Genomic DNA, 19,749 nt, shown 5'->3' with positions numbered 1-19,749 from the left:
ACCGTTTCCACGGAGGCTTGCTGTCACGACGTTCGAGAGCAACGTCACTCTCACATCCGGGCTCCCTCAGGTTCCCGCCCTGTGCACGATCGCGTTTTGAGACTCTGTAACATACAAGCACTGCCTGTCTTTATGGCGATCATCCCTTACGCGTATGGGGGACTTTTTTTTACACCATGACGTGCGCATACAACCAAGGTCCAAGGCAAAGTGTTGACTGCAGGGACATTCAACCCCCGACACGGATATGCCCGGGCCGCACTTGTCACGATCAATGCATCTCGACAAGTCGTTACATCTGCCTCCTGTCCTCAACCATGATCCAAACGTTTTGCTTCTACCAATACACCCAGAACTCGTCCGCCTGATCAGAAATCCTCGACGCCTCCGAGCGTCTCTCTTTTATCAACGTCCAAAGGAGCAGGAGTGTCCCTGAACGGAAGAAAGGGAGGACCCGATCGAGCGAGGCCCTTTCCCAAGCCTATTGTCTCCCCAAACCTTGTCCCTGGCCTGCCCCGGCGCTCGCCGCCTCGTGTCCCCCAAGTTCCGCCCTTTCGCTCTCGACTTTCTTGCACCTTCGTTCTTGTCACCGCGCAGATCAGGCTGAAACAATAGCAACGCCCTTCCAAATATGTCTTCCTACAGCTTCCTATGCGCGTTTCGATGCGACTGACGCTCCAACATGCGGAATTAGATGACCGTCCCGCCGGTCGCCAGGATTCTGTGACTACAGAGCGCGGTGTCGTAACAGGAAGGCCCTCGTCTCCTCGTGTCCATCTTTACGGGCGAGCCTTTTTGTTGCGTAGTCTATGTATACCCGCTTGGTTTTTGCATCTTTCTTTCTTTCCTCCACCTTCAGGGCCTCCTCGTCTCAGCCTCAGGTCCATACCCCGGGTTGCACTCCGCACCTACCTTCCGCTCGCTCTCGTCATCTTGCTCTCTATTTCCATTCTTCTATCTCCATCTCCGTCTTCATTTACATCTTCATTTCCTCATATCTACGCATCACCGTCTGCCAGCCAGACCTCTCATCCTCATCTCTGCCCGCTGTATCCATACCTCAACCAATCTACATCATTCACCTAGCCATAATCCGAGACCACCATGTCCGGCACGACCACGACCTCCATCCCCACCCACGCCCACACCTACCCTCCCCTGCCCGCGCCCGTCACCTTCCCGCCGCAGCCGCCGCACTCGAACGTGCTTTCCCCCGAGGAACGCGCCCGGCTGCTGCGCTCCAACAAGAAGCTTGCGCGCCTGCTGGGCAGCACGCCGCATTTCATGGACCAGGACTCCGTTGAATGTGCGTTTCCGCCCGAACGCTTCTGCCCGTATCCATACTCAACTAACAACCGAACGTCCACAGCGCCCTGGCCCACGACCGACGCCACCACCCCCTTTGGCAACGGCACCCCGCTCTCGCGCCCCTCGACGAGCAGCGGCGCCCCGCTCATGCGCGTGCCGACCAAGTCGTCGCTCTCGCGCATCACGTCCAGGCCCTCCTCGCGGCCGTCCACCGCACAGGGCACATACGCATCGGAGTCGCCCTCGCGCGAAGACGCGTGGCGCGCGCGCAAGGCCACGCTCAAGCCCTCCTCCATCTCCCGGAACGGCGGAGGCGGCGCACCGCCGGTGCTCAAGCTCGCGTACAGCGCGGCAGAGGGCTTGCCGCTCACGGCTGTAGCAGCGGACGCGCCGCGCCCGGCGTTGCCGTCGCCGAGCTCGTTTGCTATTCCTGATATGAACTCTAGATATCGGGGTGGGCGCGGGGAAGGCGAGGGGCAGGAGCTCGATCTCCAGCCCATTCGACGCTCGAGGTCGACTGCGAGGCCCGGGTCGGCGGGGAGCGCGCACGAGCGCACGCCGAGCTCGCCCGGGTTCGAGATTCCGACGGAGGCGAGCGTGCGCCGCACGAAGCTGGACAAGCTGAGGCGCACGCTGGGCGAGGAGCTGCCCGCCAAGGCCGTCTTCCCCTCCAACTCCTCTTCGAAATCATCTTCCGCCGCCGCCGCCGCTTCCACGATCGAATACACACGCAAGCCGACGCACAAATCGTCCAAGTCCCTCTCCCATCCCCACCCGTCCTCGCAGTCTCAGTCGCAGTCTCAGCCCCGCGCCACGAAGCACACCGCGCGCCCCTCTGACCCCTCCGTGTCCGTTATCGCCCTGCCCGGCGCACACGGCGAGCAGACGCACACCGTCGTGCTCAAAGCGTCCACCACCTCCCGCGCGCACACCTCTGCCTCCGCCTCATCTTCTCACCACCGCCAGCCCAAACGCCCGTCGGGTCTGGGCATCGCAGACCCGCGCGACCTCCTCTCGCTCGCGGGTGTCGAGCCTGCCGACAGCGACAGCGCTGGCTTGTTGGGCGCGAGGAAAAAGACGAGCGCGAGCGCGACGCTCGGTGGAGATGCGTTCGTCAAGAGCCGGCGGGCGAAGGCGGGCGGGCGGCCTGAGATTGAGTTTGTGGGGTTTATGGGGCGCGCGGGTGTTTAAATGCTGCGCTGCTGGTGTTCTGAATGGTGTTGTCGCTCTGCGTTGTGCGGGCTGGCTCCGCCTCATTGTCTGATAAACGGACTTGTGGTTTGTCTGTCTGTCTGGTTAGATGTTCTGCGTTCCCCCTGCACGCCTGCCTATCTCCGTCTCCTCTTCTTTTCTTATTACTACACCGTTCTGGTCCGCTCGGCGCGATGTCCCTTTAAGGCCTCGCTGCCGCTGGTTCGCTCGATCACATTATGACTGCACTGCACTCTATGAACGCTCTTATGACACCCTTCTGCTGCCGCTTTGTCTCGTTGTTACTGCATACCCCCCTGATACTCGTTAGCTACGCCGTGCTCGATGTGCTGTACCGTACCGTATGACTGGTGTATCTTCATTTTAATGTTTTTTCTGCTCTCTCTTTGAATCGGGTGGGGGCTGATTGTGCTGCGCTGAGGTTCCGAGTTGTGGTTTTCTTTTTATTCGGACGAGGCGGAGATGGAGATGGAGATGGTGAGCGACAGCGTCGTTCTGCTGACATCCGAGTCCAGTCCGAGTCTGACGTGCCGAGTTAAGATCAGTTATGTAGAAGAGCCCATGATCACCCGGAGCTTGCGTTAGCGTTCGATGTCATGTTGTGGATGTCATAGCCCGCGGAACGGCCCGTTTTTGTGCGGACGACACGGAAGGCACGTTGTCCGTTATGGGCTAGGCTCATTCGCGATGGGTCATGTTCACTGCGTCGTGCCTTTATACGTTTCTTCAATGCGGATATGTCGATGAATGGCGGTTATGTTCTGCAATATCAGCTCATGAGCAACTCAAGTTTAATCTATCACCCTACGTCCAAGTGCAGAGTCGGTAACTTGATGGTGAGCGGATTGTGTTGGTGATGCAAGGTCATACTTCGAGGGTCCCAACGCTATCATCCAGTTGACAGCCAGAACTTGATTGAGCTTGTATTCACGATCACGAACTCTGGGTAAACGTTGCGGAGAACCCCCAAACCACGAAGCTTCTTCGTCTAACGCCTCTTCGGACAGGGTTTACTAGATCCACCCAGGAGGAGATGATTGGTTCGAAATCCCTGGTTCTCCGCTGCGCCCTGACCCCACACGATGCACCTGCTACCAGGAGCGAATCGTCGTGGATCCTGGCGATTCATTGAGTAGGCCGCATGGTGTTCTGAGCGACCAAGGAAGCGAAGAAGCGGGGGCCACGGATAATCACAAGGTTCATGGTATGCATCCGCCACCGTCTGGGCCTACTGCCATGCGCCCGGAGGCTTCCCCGGCCAATGAGAAGGGTACCTGAGACAGGTCCTGGGAACATGGAGACGCTCCCAGCCATCGGAACTCGATGTGTGCGTGCCATGGCGGCCTACATAAGGCGCAACCGAGCTCCTTCATTCCTACCCGTTCCTTCCTCTGCCGTTGAACCTCCCTTGCTTTGAATCGTAGCATGGCCCCGCTCAAGTTCGCCCGCCTCGCTTCCCTCTTTTTCGCCTTTGCGTTTGGCATCATCGGCGCAGGCGTGGGCATCAACGCTGCCGTAAAGTGCGTGTTCGTGCACCGCCGATCCCGAGCTTGCGCTGATCACACCGCTGTGCTCCGTGCAGATCAAATGACGACAAGAACGCGGTGCAGAGAGCAGCACAGCCGTTCGGCGCGACGGTCAAGCTCGACACGACCGGTACGTCCACCCCACTCTCCACGATTCCCCACTCGTCCTCGACCATGCACTGACATCTACGCACCCAAACAGACGTATTCGCCTCGGGCGCAGTAGTCACCGCCGTCTGCTTCCTCATCGCCGTCGTCTCCGTCCTCTGCACCATCATCCAGCTCACCACCCTCGGCGAGCGCACCTTCCTCGCCGCCGCCCAGACCGTCCTCCTCCTCTTCTCCGCCCTCTGGCTCTTCGCCGCCCTCGTCCCGTTCGACTACTTCTTCGCGAACCGCTCCGCGGGCATCACCGCGTACACCGCCCTCGGCCCTGTTCCCGCCAGCTTGGTGCAGACGGTGGAGCGCGAGCTGGGGCTGTCGAGCAAGTACAGCGATATCGATTACCGTGCGTGTTCTTGTGCATCTTCTGTTGGATTTGCATAATATCTGAAACTCACTGAATAGTCCGGCTCGTCGCGATCCTCCCGTGGTTCGCTTTCCTCTTCGCCATCGTCGCTGCCGTTGTTATCCACGCCGCACGCAGGAGACACTCTGAGAAGGCTTAGAGTTCTGCAACCACGAATGGAAGCAAAATCGGTTGTTTTCTCATAGGCTTGCGATCTGTATGTGACATCATCCTGTTCTCTGTTGTATGCACCTGTATGCACGCATCGTACTCCTTGTTTGTAATGATCACCTTACGACTTCGGACTTCGCTATACCATTCTCTTCTTGTCGGTGTATCCAATAGAATATCATTCTTGACCTTCACCATTTATTTGGGCTCCTCACGATCACCACCCCAAACAGCTCAACCAGCCTTCTCGCTCCGCTGCAACTCTGCTCTTCTCAAAGACCCCACTGCGCTCGTACTCCCCGCCTCCACATCCTTGCTCCCCCCGCCTCCCTCAACTACAACCACTTCTGCATCTGATCCCGTACCCACACCGACGTTCGCAATGGGCCCACGGAACCAGTGCACACCGCCGTACACGGGGCAGTAGTACCACGCGACCACGAGCGCCATCGTCCCGCCGAGAACGACGACGGTGTAGTTCACGTCCTGCGCGTCCGGCCCCGGCGCCGTCGGGAAGAAGAAGATGACGATCATGAACACCATCCACGTCACCGCGACCGCTGTCACCGGCAGACTCTGCGGTCGAGATGTCCATAAAAGTCAGCCGCGGCGTCGGAAGCAGGGAGACGACGCACCATACACCCAAGGGTAAACGGCCCCGGCGTGAACCCGTTTCTCCCCGCGAACACGAACCTTGTCGCGAGCGGGATAATGTACGCGACGTAGTTCGCCGCTACAACGATCGTGAACACCGCGCCGATCGCCGCGCTCCCCGCGAAACTCAACAAGCCCAGCAAAAGCGCGAGCCCGACGATCATCCACACCGTCGCCACCGGCGTCTTTGTCCTCCTATCGAGCCTATATAAGTAGCGCGAGAAGGGCAGCGCGCCGTCGCGCGAGAAGGCGAAGGCCTGCCGCGAGCCGACGAGCAGGACGTTGCAGCCCATCATGAACTGCGCGACGATGATGGTGCTCCAGAGCGCGAGCGCGCCGGTGGGGCCGATGCTGGTGTAGAAGATCTGCGCCATGGGCTGGCCGATGGGCGTGTCGAGCACGGCGGAGAGCGAGGGGCCCATGTAGAATGCGAGGACGATGTTGATCGCTGGGTGGGGGGGATGTGTGTTAGCGCTGAGAGGGTATTTTCGCGTGTGGAGGGAGGTGCGCACCCCAGCCGAGGAGGGTGCCAGAGATGACGGACCATACGGTCGCCCACGGCACGGCGGAGGTCGCGTTGGCTGCTTCCTCGCTCATGTGAACGCTCGAGTCGTATCCACCTGGATGTGAACCGCTCAGTGCTGCCCGATACACTGAGACTTTTTATGACTCACCGACTGTCCACAGCGGAGCCAAGAAGCTCAGTATAAATGCGAACCCCGCGGGCCAACCGCTCTCTGAGTCCGCTCGTAAGTGGTGACCATTCGCAAAGATACGGACACACCGTTTGTAAAGTTGCCAAACACATGCGCGGCCGTGTTTCTGTACTCTGCCGGCGTCGTGATGGGGAGCACGATGATAATAGCGAGGCAAAGTCTTGTATCCAGCATAGTGAGAAACGAGCGTCGCTGCACAAACCCATCTCTCACATTACGTTCAGCAATATCCACAACGCCTGAAGTCGAGCCAGAATCCTCGTGCCGAAGGTGCAGACGAGGCCGTGGAGAAGGATGATCGCGACGTAGACACCGCTAGAAGGAAAATAGCCCTGGACTTAGTCCAGTACGATGTACAAATATGCCTGGTCGTACAATGTTTGGGGTAACGTCGGCGCGTAGCGCTGGTTTGTGCCCATGCTCGCCGCTGCTGTGACTTGGACCGCGAACGCCCAATCCACCGATGCTGTTGATGTTATATAAGAGCTCGCAAATGCTGGTCGCACTTCCGTCTCTCACCGACAGCGGTGCTTGTCCCTATCGTATTCGCATCTGCACAATCAGACGCTCGTCAGCTTTGTACGGTATGCACACATTAACTACAGCGCGAAAACTCACACCCCACGATCCAAGAGAGAAAGTTGCGGCACTCTGGCGACGCGAGCGAGTACGTCCAGTAATACAGCTACAATCGTTGTTCCCCATCAGCCATCCACCCGATAGTACTTAGTGCGCCACAGGTGCTCACTCCGCCTGATGTCGGATTGGCAGACGCGAGCTCCGCGATGCCGAGCGCGATGCACATCATGAACGGGAACGTGAATATCCACTGTCGTTGGCGTGGTAAATCAAGGGTACATGCGCGCGAAGGAAGCGAGCTCGGGACTTACGCCCCACACCATCGCGACGGGGCCGCCGTTGGGGACAGAGTTGAAGAGGACGGAGCTGTCAGAGCGGGCTCAGGTGAGCGCCACAAGGCAGCGGGATAGCATATACTGTGCGGAAGACGTACGCGACGGACGGGACGACGCCGATGACGCCAAATGAGACCCCAAAAATCTTTGAATCACAGAGGTACAAGAGTCAACTATCGGCAGACTATATCAGCTACCAACAATTGCGTACCTCGAACGGCGAGAAGTTTCGCTTCAGCTCCTGCTTGTACCCCAGCTTCGCCAGCACCTCCTCGTCCGTCTCCTTCGGCCTTGTCTCTTTCTCTGGAAAGGCGGTGGAGAGGTCCATCGTGCCTTGTGAGCGAGATAGGGAGCACCAGCCGCATTCCTACCCTACGTCCTCTTATATGCGCTCATGATCACAAGACGGGATGACGATAAGAGGTCGTTATCGTAGTATATGTAGCTCGGTGGAGACACGGCGTTGTCCGATGCGATAAGCCTGCGATAAATTAGGCACTTGAGCGTGCGAGTAAGGAAAGAGGGAGAGGGAAGGGGGTTACGCATTGGAGAACGGTGTCTTAAACAGCGATCGTGAGGACATAGAAAGGTGGCTTCAAAGGACAGATGATATAATCAGAGTCTCAGTGCAACAGCTAGAGTATCTAGACGCCCACGATGTATGCATGGCAAAAATGCACTCTGCCACACTCGGCACTGGACAGACTCAGCAGCAAGCGCCAGAGTTCTAGAGTTTGCCTAACTGGAGGTTGAGAGAACGTGGGTGCTATCATCATCTTCTAAGGGCGAGATCGACGGAGCGCCTCCACCGTATCTGAAAACAAGGGATAGAAGAGGAGGATAGCAGCAGTAAACCTACCTTGGCAAGATCTGGACCCCAAGCATCCCATCCCATGGTAAAAAAGTATGGAAGCTCGACTCGGCCTCATACTTTTTTGCCATAACTGGAAAGCTGACGAGACAAAAATCCCTGAGACTGAACACTAGCTGTCTCAGCTCGAAGTGCGGGTCGTATATGCGTGCATTGTGCGTGCGCAGGGAGATTCATAGATGGGTCGTATGTGGATGCGATCAAGATGCGATTACGCTGGCTTGGAGAGGAGTGGCAAATTACAGTCTCTGCCGTCTGGACTTCGAATATGTAGGAGTGAGCGCCACCGCAATTGATACACGTTTCGCGTAGGCAGACGCACTTGCAGTCCAAGTATGAAAGACGAAATTTACGTTGAGAGGAACTGTGATAGAATAATACTCGGAAAGCCCAAAGCCACACGGTGGTAAGATGGAATGTATTTTGTTAAAGCTTCTCCAAATTACGCCCCTTCATATTTCTTCACGCCAACAGCACAATATCAGGGAAGATAGCGTATAGGGGACGCACGAAGAGATTCACTGGAATTGGACACACATCGTTTAACCACATCAAGCAGTACCGCCACTTCTCCGTCTGCTACATCTACAGCGCCCTCATAATCCCCTCCACCCTGACAACCCAATCCTCCGGGAACCCTGCACCTTCCCCACCTCCAGGCCCACCATATGCGTCTGCGTCCCAGCCCCCAGCCATAAGCCCGATGGCGTACAGCAGTGCGCCCGAGCCCGGGAAGTACGGCGTCGGCACGCGCACGCCGCCGATCGGGTAGCCCGCGTCGTCGAACTGGAAGAGCGGGTGCAGGAGCCAGTCGACGGCGTCGGATGCTTCGCCCGAGCGTGCGGCGTTCAGCGCGAGGAGGGGGAAGTCCCACCTGCAGTCGGTCAGCGTGCATATTCACAATCAGCGATTAGGCGATGCGAAATGTGGGGGAGCAGATAACGAGAACGAGAGACGCACCCCCACAAATTGGTGATGTTCCAGCTCTCCCACACCATGTGCGCCGTCTCGTTCACCCGCGAGATGTTCACGCCCTGCACGGCGGGCAGCCAGCCGTACATGCCCACCGTCGCCGGGTGATCATTGATAAACATCGGATTCGTCCAGAAGTCATCCGGAATGCCTTCGTACACCGCGTACAACCCGTCTTCCTCGTCTACCGGGTACTCTGCCAGCCCGTCCTGCACCGCGGTCCACAGCTCGGGAGCAAGCTCACCGAGGCGCTCCAACCACGCTGACGCGAGGTCCAGGCCGAAGCGCCAGTACGCGAGCTCGAATGCGGGGTTTACGGTGCCATTGGGCGCGGTGTCCTCCGCGACGGTGTACATCGGCGGGCCGAGATCGTAGACGTGCGTGGACGCGTTGGGCCACGCGAAGTCGGCCATCCAGTTGGCAGTCGCGTTCACGACGGGGAGCCAGTCCTGCAGGATCTGCTGCTGCGCTGTCACAGGTGAGGGTGACGCGGAGGCGGCGCGGTAGAAGTATTCCGCGAACACGAGCGGGTGCGGTTGCTGCCAGATGAGAAGCTCGTTGATCTCGCCTGGCGCGGATGAGCCCGAGGGCGAGGACATCTTGCCCCACCGTGCGCCTCCGGCTGGCCAGCCTTGCTGCACCTGCGCGCGTGCGAGGGAGGTGGAGAGGAAGCGGATGTAGGTTTCTGGGGCGGATCGGGAGAGGAGGTCGTCGGTGTTGGACCAGAGGGTCCAGTGTAAGCTGTGCCAGAAGTACATCTCGAGGTGGAATTTGCCGTACTATAGTGAGTGAGGACGGTAAGAAGGGGAGTGGTGGTGGGGTGGCGAGCTTACCCAGCCGTTGTTGACGAGCCCAGACTACAGGGAGAAGACGATCAGTATATGCATTATGCACGAGTAAACAATTGTGGTGGAAGTGTACCTCCTGCGATGGATAGTCGCCTGCCTCGTTCACTCGCATCAAGTACCGCGAAAGGATGATCCGTCTCTGCAGCTCCTGTGCTCTGCTGTCCTGTGTGCTGGTGAGGTCCACGAACCCTCCTTGCTCCCAATAAGCATCCCATACGTCCGCTGAATCGGCAAATATTGTCTCTGCGCTTGGCAGCGAGTCGTTTCCCGATAACGAATATCCAACCGTGAAGGAAAAGGGAGATGATTGTAATGCCGAAGGGCGAAGTGTATACCTATGTGCGTCGGGACTGTCGCGTGTGATGCTGAAGGCGTCTCCACCCACTGAGGCGAAGAACGTGTTGTTCACCATTGTGTGTTCAATCTGGGCCTGGACACCTTCGCCTTCACCAAGAACGGTCAGATTGGTGGTATGCATGACCGTCATATTGAAGTACCCGACGAACGGAGCCTCGAATTTCTGCGAGCCGTCGCACCAAGGGAAGTCGAGGAATACGCCCAGCTGGCCTCGCTCGAAAAGTGACGAATCGATGCTGACCCCAATCACAGACATATCTTGGCCAGCGGACGTGCGTACAGTGACGTTCGCACCGTTCCAGATGAATGTGCTCGTGAGCGTGCCGCTCCACAGGTCGAGTACCTGGGTTTTCTCTTGCATATCGACCTCCGTCACGTTCTCCGCCATTCCGTCCTCACCAAAAAAGACGAGCCCCACGCGTCCGAGGTTGACGCGATTCGGATTGGCGATGAGCCACTGCTCGAGCTCGGGATCGTCTCCGCCGAACTTGTACGTGACAAGCCGGTCATGGTTCCACCACTGTTTGCCCGTGTATGCTGCGGCTTCTTCAAGAGTGCGCCCTGGAGGAAGCGTGTCGTTCTTCCATGCCCACGAAGAGAGGATGGCCCAGGGGAGGAAGGTCTGCAGACCTGTGATGTCGGCTCCAAAGGCGAAGTTGCCGTTGCCGACCTGGAGGGGTGTAGACGGGGAGGAGGCGTTCCGGGTAGGGTTGAAGGATGATACAATTGTCTGCCTGTCTATCTTTGGTGGAGAATGGATCAGCGCTGACGACAGAGGGAGAGTGGAGAGGAGCGAGAGGACAACAGGAAGGTGCATAGCGGACACGATTCGCTCAGCTTGGGAAGAGAGTTTTGTCAATATAAAGTGACATTATTGTGTTCTCCAGGCCATGAGACCTGGGTCGGACGAATCCTCTGCAGCAACTCACGACCATCGTGACCATCGTAGGAGAAGGGCAAGGACGACTCCGGGCCGCATCTTCCGGCACAGTATTTGGCCGAGTTTGGCAAGGGCTTCCGGGTCTAACAGGGGCAAACACCGCCACCCCGATCCGGCAAGACCATCGCAATCGCCGCCGAAAAAAGTTCAGCATTGGACCAAGATCATGTCAGAAACATTGCTTGGAAAACGCAAGGAGCGAGCAACTGGAGATGACGCCCAGCCTTCTACGGAACCTAAAAGCGAGCATGGGTGAGCGGCAACCTAGCCGTTATATCGTCAGGCACATAACCGAAATGACATAGCTCGACCCTCTTTGTCTCCAACTTGCCATACACCGCAACATCGACAGACCTGCAGACGCTCTTCTCCGACCTTGCTCCCGTCCGTTCTGCGTTTGTTGTCACCGAACAAGGCACTGGCGTCTCAAAGGGCGTAGGCTATGTCGCCTTCTCAGCGCGCGAGGGAGCACAAGTCGCGCTTGACTCGGTAAACGAAGAGGGCATTGTGCTGGATGGGCGAAAGCTGAGGGTTACATGGGCAGATAAGAAGGTATGTTTATCTCTCAAATATCCCGATCATATACCCTTGTGCCAGTCGTTGGAACGCAACTAATGTTTTGCTACACTATCAGCCGAAGGAAAAGCCCAAGGCCTCCGTCTCTGCTGCTCCCCAACCTTCATCCTCCAAACCCCGACCTCAAAAAACACCGTATGCACAGAAGCCCAAAGACTCGGACGCCATCCGGACGATTGTCATCTCTGGCCTGCCTGCAGGACTCGATAGCAAGACGCTCTGGAAGAAGCTACGCAAGTACCCCGGCGCGGAGAACCCGCGCTTTCCGCTTACTCGGGACGACGGGAGCGAGGATGCCTCGTCAGGTACGTCAACTTTCTCCCTATTCACACCAGTGTATTCATTGTCGCGGTCGGCATCCTCAGCACACGTCCTCTTCGACTCACCAGCATACGCCCAAGACGCAGTAAACAAACTGCACGCCCACATTTACAAGGGCGCATTGCTCTCCGTCGTCCTCAAGAAGCGGCTCGATACTGTGAGCACAACGGCACAGCCGGCTGTTTCCTCCTCCTCATCAAAAAGTACGTTTCTCGTATATCTAGCTATAGCGTACCAACTAACGCCGGGGGACGCAGAACCATCGGCTCCAACTCCAGCACCTTCGCGCGCATCCCGCCTTATCGTGCGCAATCTGCCATTCGACATCTCAACGCAGGACCTCCGCGCGCTCTTCCTCCCCTACGGACCTATACATTCCATCGACCTCCCGCTCGCAGCCCCTTCCCCATCGACATCCTCGCCAACGAAATCGCGCACGAAGGCAAAACCAAAAGAAGCATCCGACGACAGCTCCGATGACTCTGAAGATGACGCTCACGAATCTGACGGCGATAACGACGACGAGTCTGTCAAGGAGGAGCAAGAGCAGCAAGATGAAGCGTTCCCGTCAGCACCGGCTCCAGCAAAATCGGCCCGCTCAAAAGGCTTCGCCTTCGTGTGGATGCTCTCCCGCCCGGACGCGCAAAAAGCACTCGACGCGCTCAATGGGACGCGTGTGCGCGCCGGGCTCGCGCAGGACCTCGCGCGGGGCAAGCAGATGCGCAAGAAAGATAGAAGGGAGGAGGAGAAGCGCAAGCGAGGGGTGGTAGGCGTGAAGAAAGAGGAGGGCGCTGAGGGTGGGGTAGAGGAGGTTAAGGAGGAGGAGGGTGAGAAAGATGCGATGGACGTGGACGAGAAGGAGGAAGAAGGGGGGAAAGGAAAGCCGGGCGAACGGACTATCGCTGTGGATTGGGCGTTGTCAAAGGGGCGATGGGAGGAGGAGAAGGCGCGCTTGGAGGTCAACGCGGAGGAACAAGGAGACGTCGAGATGGAGCCAGCGGCCAGCGGCAGCGAGTCTGGCTCGTCCGGATCCGAGTCGGACTCTGATGGAGAGGATGTGGAGGAGGACGAAGACGACGAGCTGGGCGTGCATGATGGACACTCTGGTTCCGAGGATGAGGAAGATGAGGACGAGGACGGCGAGGATGAAGACGACGAAGACGCCCGCTCAGATGGAGGCGCCCAGCAGAGCCGACCACAGCTCCCCTCGACGGACGTTGGCACGACACTGTTCGTGCGTAACATCCCGTTCGAGGCGACCGAAGACGAGCTGCGTACACTGTACGTGGTCCCCCTTCGTTCCATGCTCCCATACTTCTATCCTGGCCCTGTCCGACTGCTTGCTAACGCTCCCGATCTCATCCGCTCTCTTGATACCACACAGATTCCGCGCCTTCGGTCCCCTGCGCTACGCACGCATCACCGTCGACACCGCGACCGGCCGCTCGCGCGGGACGGGCTTCGCGTGTTTCTGGAACCGCGAGGACGCCGATGCGGTCTTGGAGCGTGCAGATGCGATTCGGAAGGAGACGGAGGGGACGGATGACAAACAGGTGCGCACTCGCTTTCCGACTGCTTTCCACCAGCTTCTTTCTCGACAACACCTTTATTCATGCTTCCACCGTTTCTCGACAGCCGAACCCCAATGCCAAGAGAGACCACCGTGTTCTCCCGTCAATCCTCACGGCCGACCCGTCTGCGCCGCTTACGAGAGGCCTCGTCCTGCACAGCCGCACGCTCGACGTCGTGCGCGCCGTGACGCGCGAGTCGGCCGCGAAGCTCGCTGCTGATGGCGTACGTGCCAGGGAGAAAGCGGACAAGAGGAACATGTACCTCCTCCGCGAGGGCGGTGCGTTTCCCTCCCCCAACCTTTGCTCTTTATGCATATATGCTCATAATTTCTGCTCCACCTGCTCACATATGCAGTGATCCTGCCAAACATGCCCGCCGCATCGTCTCTCACCCCCGCCGAAGTCGATAAACGCACAAAGTCGTTCGACGCACGCCGTGTGCTGCTGCGCTCGAACCCGGCGCTGTACGTCTCGCGCACGCGGCTCAGCGTGCGCCAGATCCCGCTGTACGTCTCCGAGCGGGGTCTGCGTCGGCTGGCGGTGCACGCGATGCGCACGTTCGAGAAGGAGGTGAAGGCCGGCCACCGGGAAGGGCTGAACGAAGACGAGAAGGAGGTGCGGGAGGGCGACGCCGGGTTCGGAGGCGAGGGAGAGGATGCGGCTGCGGGTGTCAAGCCGGAGGAAGGCGCGTCCGGCGACGAAGGCGGCGACGGCAAGAAAAAGGTCCTTCGGAAATCCAAAGCCAAGTTTCTCAAGGACGGCCCTGTGAAGCAGTCCAAGATCGTGCGTCAGGCGGAGCGCGTCGATGCTGTGACGGGACGCCTGCGGAGTAGAGGGTACGGCTTCGTCGAGATGCGGACGCACGCGGATGCGCTGCGTGTCTTGCGGTGGGCGAACAATAACCCAGCCGTCGGTGTGCTGGCGCGGCGATTCTGGGCGGACGAGCTGAGGGGCATCATAAAGCTGGGGACCGCTGGGCTCAAGGGCAAGGCCCCCGACGCCGCCTCTGGGAAGGGCGGGAAGAAGAAGGGAGAGAAAAGTGGTGAGGATGGGGAAGACGAGGGGAAGAAGGACGAGGCTGACGCGAGGCTGAAGCGCCTGAAGGACGAGTTGGAGCGCATTGAGCACGAGCTCGAGGCTGGCAAGGAGGGCAAGGACGGGAAGAACACACTCATCGTCGAGTTCTCGATCGAGAACGTGCAGGTCGTCAAGAGGCGTGCGGTGCGAGAGCAAGACTCGCGGGGCGGTGGCGGTGGCCAGTCATCGGGCACCGGCGCTGGTCATGGTGGATCCCGAGAGAGGCGCGGCCCTCCCCAGCACAGGGCGGCTGGCAAGCACGACAAGAAGACGAAGAAGGAAGATAGAGATGAGGGCAAGGAGCGGCCGCCCAAGAAGAGGCGCATGTCGGGCGCGAGCGAGCACGCTAGCCCCGGTAAGAAACCGAAAGCCGATGGGAAGGAGAAGACAGATCCAAACATCGCGTCGATTATTGGCCGCAAGCGAAAAGAGCGGAAGGGTAAGAAGGGAGGGAAGTAGGGTTACGCGCTTGAGCGGCGGCTAGCATTGTACTCCTTTCGTTTATTTACCTTTGAGAATATCAGGATGATCTCGCTTCGGCTGAAGTTGTTTTATCGATATGTAGAGAAGACGGGCGGTTGCCCGTTTCTCCTTAGCATCTCTATTTTCGTGCGAGGCGCGCTGGGAACCCCATCAAGAGTATCCATGATCTGGCTCAACATCGTTACCCCCTTGTGCACATGCGAAACTTCGAACAAGATTCAGTGTTTAGCATTTGATACGTTACAGCGCTGTAGTCCTTAGGCAAGCACGTGTCAAGGTCTGCAAGACTAGCATAACCCGACCAATGCAAGCCTTCACCGGCACCTTCTCCACATGTCCGACCATCATATTACTACACGCGTGATACCGACCATCATATTACTACACGCGTGATAACTCTCACCGCAAATCTACAAGTTCATCGTGAATATTCTCTGCTTCATCGTGCTGTCTAACGTGAGACAAACACGTGAAGCAGGTCACCAAGTTTCTGCGACGACAGGGGACGATCTTGACGCATCTAAGGTCGAGACATGTTAGCCTCAGCGTGGCGTCTTCCTATTCCGAATCATTCAAACTGAGTAGCTATGCCATGCGGTGGCATTCAAGTTCCCGTGGGCGCTTTCAACGTTTTAACGTTTGAAACCCACTAAAGCACTACTCTTCTTTCGCCATTCTTCAGTAGCCAATAACGGCCGTTGGGGACCATTCACCAGCCGATGTTCCCGGATTTCCTGGTGTTCACATTTCTATTTCCTTATCTATGGCGGTAAATGAGTCGCATTAATGATTAGTCTAGCATGCCTGGTTCTGATTCAATCATGATGCAGAGCGGTCGCACTGCGCTTGCGCAGAGGCTGTGGTGACCTTAAAGTAGTTACTTGGCGCACCTGCCGCATGTTACAAAGTGCCTTGAAGCGAATCGGGTCGTACCTATCGACGGGCATGTTCGTGGACCGTCATCCGATCTGCGTGGATGATCAACGCAATCTTACGTTAAACACTAGTCCCGTCAAGCTAGGAGTACGCGAATGACCTTTTTTCAGGGGCGGCAGACACCGCCTGTTTGACTTTCGTAGACCGGTCTCTAGACCGTCCGTTTTACTTCATAGCTTTCCTGGCTCCACTCCGTCTCCTCACTCTCAGGACGCACTATTTCTCCGTCTTGGGACCGAAAATTGCCGACATGTCTGCATATCGGTGCGTCGGCTGCTGCAGGTTTAATATTACACCACCGCTTCATGAGGCGCATTTTTATCTAAACAGCTGCCACCGGCGTTGCCGGACTGATCTTCAGACACTGCTAATGAGACGGTCTTGGCTGCAGCCGTACAGCGTCGAGTGTATAAAGTGCTTGAGGTAACGGTCAGCATCTCATAGTGACCTCTCTTACATCACGACCGTCTCCAGTATGCCACTCTCAGTCCAACTTGAAGTGTACTATGCGTTTCAGGCGCAGGATTATATTTCCGGTAAGTTCGTCATTGCTCGACGTTTGTCCGCGCAAGCTCATGCTTCGTTGTTGTTCAGTTTTGAAGGCCTTTTTGGCAGTGTATGATTGGAGTAAGTGCAGTGCAGCAAAGAACGCTCTGCGCTTATCAGTAACCACCTCGTCCCTAGTCATCAACATTGACCGAGAGGTAGGCCGTTCTTTACGACTTTCTGGGCTCCAGACAAATGTTCGCCTTTGGAATATAGATTAACTTGATCTGGGTAAGCCTTGTTGCAAGCTGCAGGAAAATCATCGGCCTATCTTTTGACATAGATTGGAAGGTGCTCGAGAATGTCTAGGGTCTTTTATGCTCTAGTGAGCCATCTATAGCTTAATCTTGGACGCACTTATTCTTACGGCCTGTCGCACATTACTGGAAAGCTGCGATATGGTGGTATATTCTTGAGCGTGTAAGTGACTGCGATCCCTTTCTAGCATGAATTGTAATGTTTAGACTTCTTGCCTATATAACAGTTCAGGTAAGTCGATCTTTTCAGTATAATAAAATGAGTCCTAGATAAACATATTGCATCAGGTGTCCCTGCAAACACCAATACCTTTGAAGTCAGTATCACATAGACTTGATAGCTTACACTGATGAGTGAATTGTTCTCAGGTGTAAGCTATTGTTTTTCACGCAAACCCTATTCCAGCCAACTGTGGTTTAGATGTTCGCGGTTTTCTCCCTATGTCATACTCATTCACTGATCAAGCATAGGTTCTGTGCTTGCTGTGATGGGATACCTAATCCTCAATCTTGTCCTTTTCTTCATTTTGAATGGTAACAACTGCGATAATAAATTTGGAACGTGTAGCTAAAGGCTTTTACACATTAGCAATGATGGGGCTTCGCATCCACGCACTCTATGGACAATCAAGATTGGTACTGGTTTTCTTAGGGTCTCTCTTCGTGATTGTTCAGGTCACAAATGTGGTTCTGAGCTATATGGCGCTTCTCCCTCTTGCTACCTCAGGTACGAAATGCAATATTCGCCGTGCATGTGTCATCTAAGATAGTGCCTTTTCCAGTGCAAGATATTCCCACCCCGCCTGAAGGAAGATGGTGCGCGTCCGCGTTACCGTACCCAAAGCTCTGGTATCAGATCGCGGCTTATGCTTCTCTGGCGCTGTATGAATTGGTGTTGTTCTTAATGTCGCTCCTCTGCCTTGTCAGGCATCAACTACGGAACAGACCCTTACAAGGGACGGTTAAGACGTTGAAAGAACTAGTAGTCAGGGACAATGTTCTCTATTTTCTTGTGTATGCTTTGTCTATATTTGAACGCTCGAGAAACCTAGGCTAACGCGTATGGCAGGGCTTTCCTGAGCCTGTCCCTTGGTTTAATCTCTCTTCTTCCGAATATAGTGGTGCGTAGTTTCCGATATCTTGCCTCAATTCCCAGATGTCCTTAATCAAAGTCCACCATGAAGCCTTTCACCAATTTCGCGTTCACGCTCGATTTTGATACCATCTTTGTTGGTTTGGGCACCGGATTTCAGCTTTCTGTCCTTGGACCGCTGATGATGCTGAGCATCCGAGAATACGATGCGAATCAGCACGGAGGAGGCGCATCCAATATCACAGAGGTTGATACGTTGGAATTTTTCTCAGGACCTACCAGCGAGGTTTCCCATAATCCAATATTGTGAGCGATCTTGTACACTTCTGGAACGCGCATTCATATTGATATGTATTACCCCAGTGGGTAGCGAGGGGAAACGTTGCTCTGCGCTTCAACTGGGCATCATAACTCAAAATGCCACATCTTTCTTCTGTCGTGGATGACATGGACATCGTATTATAATTTATCTTACTATTATCCCAATGAGATCGACTCTGGACGACTATTTATATGTATTCGGACATTAGGTAAAACCAAAGCTTCGTGTTCAAGTCCGCCAACCCGACCGGTCTGTAAGGATTTGACCTTTGGCTGACAACCTGCGAGATGACGTTGGTAGCCACGCTATTTATCCCTGAGCAAAAATAAAAACACAAAACAAGGAAACACGAACTCCTCCGGGTAACAGAAGTAAAAGAGCCTGAAATCTTCCCTTGATGTCTCTATGGTGTTCATACATTCCTTCAGTCACGAACACTGCAGTCCACTTGTCTTTACATTTGACTCGTTTTCCAACAGTTTTGGTGGTTAGTCATCGGGATCGGAGGAATGATAAAAATATGGTGAAAATTATTAGGTATGGCGAGGCTAGAGGAATTCTCCGTGGTTATTTTGTGGAGTATACAACCAAATTTGAACGAGTGCACCACTACAAGGCATCAGACACCGTGACCATGATTATATCTATATATAAAAAGCGCGCAGAAGACTTACGCGCTGTGTGACCATGGTACTGGCCATTCATGTAAAGAGATTGACGACTTCTAGTACTAGGCAGTCACACTATAATCCTATCGTTAGACTAAGATAGAAAGGACAAAATTATAGTAGCTTAGAAATAAATGACATGCCGTGATTTAGAGGTAGAATTCCACATAAGACAGTGGCTGCCTACATCCAGTCTACACAAACCTCGGTGCAATTCGACCCAACACCTCATCCGCTTTCCCCTGTCTCGAACAAGGAAGTATAACCGAAGAGTCATCCAGAGTCGAAAGGTCATCGGACCCGGAAGCTTTTGCATCTCGAGGGGAGTCCAATGAAGCAATATCCTCATCGTCATTGATTGCTTGCTCGAGTTCGATGGAACTTCCATCAGCAGATGTCGCAGCCTGTTGCCGCGTAGACCCACATCAGGAATTGTGTCGGCTTCTTAACTACCGAGTCCAGACTTGGCGACTCCTTGCCGACGCTTATATTGACCCCCGGTCGAACGAGCACCTTATGAGGAAATTGACTAAGTGCAGGAGACATTTCCAAGTTCGACCTGAGCGAATAAGAGGTGAAAGGCCCACAAGGCGTTTAAGTTCACTCGGATTCGTATAAGACATTCCAATCAGTGATTCATAGCCACCGTGTACTACATTATGACTACCTAAGCAATCTCAAATGCGTGATGATCGACAAATCTGTTGAGATAGAAGCTATCGTACGAGTCGTATGAGTCGTAACAATGCATCTCCTCAGGGACGTGGCCTGTACCGAAGTGAGGAATAAGGTGAGCTGCCCGCACGAGACTGTCAATATGAACGACGTCGACACGACGAGAAGAGTCAGAGTTGAACTTGGGCTGAACCATGTACATGCCGGTGTTCTCGTCTCGCTCTTGC

The 19,749-nt window shown here is 55.6% G+C and overlaps 6 protein-coding genes across 6 annotated transcripts; 3 read left to right on the top strand and 3 right to left on the bottom strand.

Annotated features, from left to right (window-relative positions):
* Nucleotides 1-315: 315 nt before the first annotated feature.
* On the top strand, nt 316-820 carry CONPUDRAFT_85299 (uncharacterized protein; the record flags this gene model as incomplete). The annotated part of the gene is made up of 1 exon (XM_007776027.1): nt 316-820. A coding segment is annotated over exon 1 (155 nt), but the record flags the coding sequence as incomplete, so codon positions are not given.
* Nucleotides 821-1,019: 199 nt separating this feature from the next.
* CONPUDRAFT_139987 (uncharacterized protein) lies at nt 1,020-2,895 on the top strand. The gene is made up of 2 exons (XM_007776026.1): nt 1,020-1,306; nt 1,370-2,895. Exons 1-2 carry the CDS (start codon nt 1,105-1,107, stop codon nt 2,497-2,499), a joined length of 1,332 nt encoding a protein of 443 aa, XP_007774216.1. The 5' UTR covers nt 1,020-1,104; the 3' UTR covers nt 2,500-2,895.
* Nucleotides 2,896-4,339: 1,444 nt separating this feature from the next.
* On the bottom strand, nt 4,340-7,337 carry CONPUDRAFT_131733 (APC amino acid permease; the record flags this gene model as incomplete). Its single annotated transcript, XM_007776025.1, has 13 exons — nt 4,340-5,301; nt 5,361-5,827; nt 5,892-5,999; nt 6,054-6,116; nt 6,164-6,255; nt 6,309-6,410; nt 6,471-6,561; nt 6,615-6,647; nt 6,714-6,780; nt 6,844-6,924; nt 6,986-7,040; nt 7,108-7,154; nt 7,221-7,337. The coding sequence occupies 13 exons, from the start codon at nt 7,335-7,337 to the stop codon at nt 4,960-4,962; spliced, it is 1,665 nt and encodes a 554-aa protein (XP_007774215.1). The 3' UTR covers nt 4,340-4,959.
* Nucleotides 7,338-8,465: 1,128 nt separating this feature from the next.
* CONPUDRAFT_93307 (uncharacterized protein) lies at nt 8,466-11,001 on the bottom strand (the record flags this gene model as incomplete). Its single annotated transcript, XM_007776024.1, has 5 exons — nt 8,466-8,754; nt 8,841-9,493; nt 9,686-9,709; nt 9,774-10,799; nt 10,987-11,001. The coding sequence occupies 5 exons, from the start codon at nt 10,999-11,001 to the stop codon at nt 8,466-8,468; spliced, it is 2,007 nt and encodes a 668-aa protein (XP_007774214.1).
* A 127-nt stretch (nt 11,002-11,128) lies between these two features.
* On the top strand, nt 11,129-17,185 carry CONPUDRAFT_147133 (uncharacterized protein; the record flags this gene model as incomplete). The annotated part of the gene is made up of 17 exons (XM_007776023.1): nt 11,129-11,249; nt 11,303-11,549; nt 11,632-11,878; nt 11,939-12,097; nt 12,119-13,175; nt 13,279-13,447; nt 13,530-13,743; nt 13,821-14,981; nt 15,504-15,560; nt 16,138-16,225; nt 16,436-16,497; nt 16,556-16,665; nt 16,724-16,738; nt 16,848-16,927; nt 16,972-16,996; nt 17,053-17,081; nt 17,134-17,185. The coding sequence occupies exons 1-17, from the start codon at nt 11,164-11,166 to the stop codon at nt 17,183-17,185; spliced, it is 3,858 nt and encodes a 1,285-aa protein (XP_007774213.1). The 5' UTR covers nt 11,129-11,163.
* A 2,329-nt stretch (nt 17,186-19,514) lies between these two features.
* Nucleotides 19,515-19,724, bottom strand: CONPUDRAFT_65748 (uncharacterized protein; the record flags this gene model as incomplete). Its single annotated transcript, XM_007775909.1, has 1 exon — nt 19,515-19,724. One exon carries the CDS (start codon nt 19,722-19,724, stop codon nt 19,515-19,517), a length of 210 nt encoding a protein of 69 aa, XP_007774099.1.
* Between the last annotated feature and the right edge of the window lie 25 nt (nt 19,725-19,749).

This window comes from Coniophora puteana (assembly GCF_000271625.1).
Source record: "Coniophora puteana RWD-64-598 SS2 unplaced genomic scaffold CONPUscaffold_16, whole genome shotgun sequence".
Classification (NCBI taxonomy): domain Eukaryota; kingdom Fungi; phylum Basidiomycota; class Agaricomycetes; order Boletales; family Coniophoraceae; genus Coniophora; species Coniophora puteana.
This window is presented reverse-complemented; position numbering and strand designations above follow the sequence as displayed.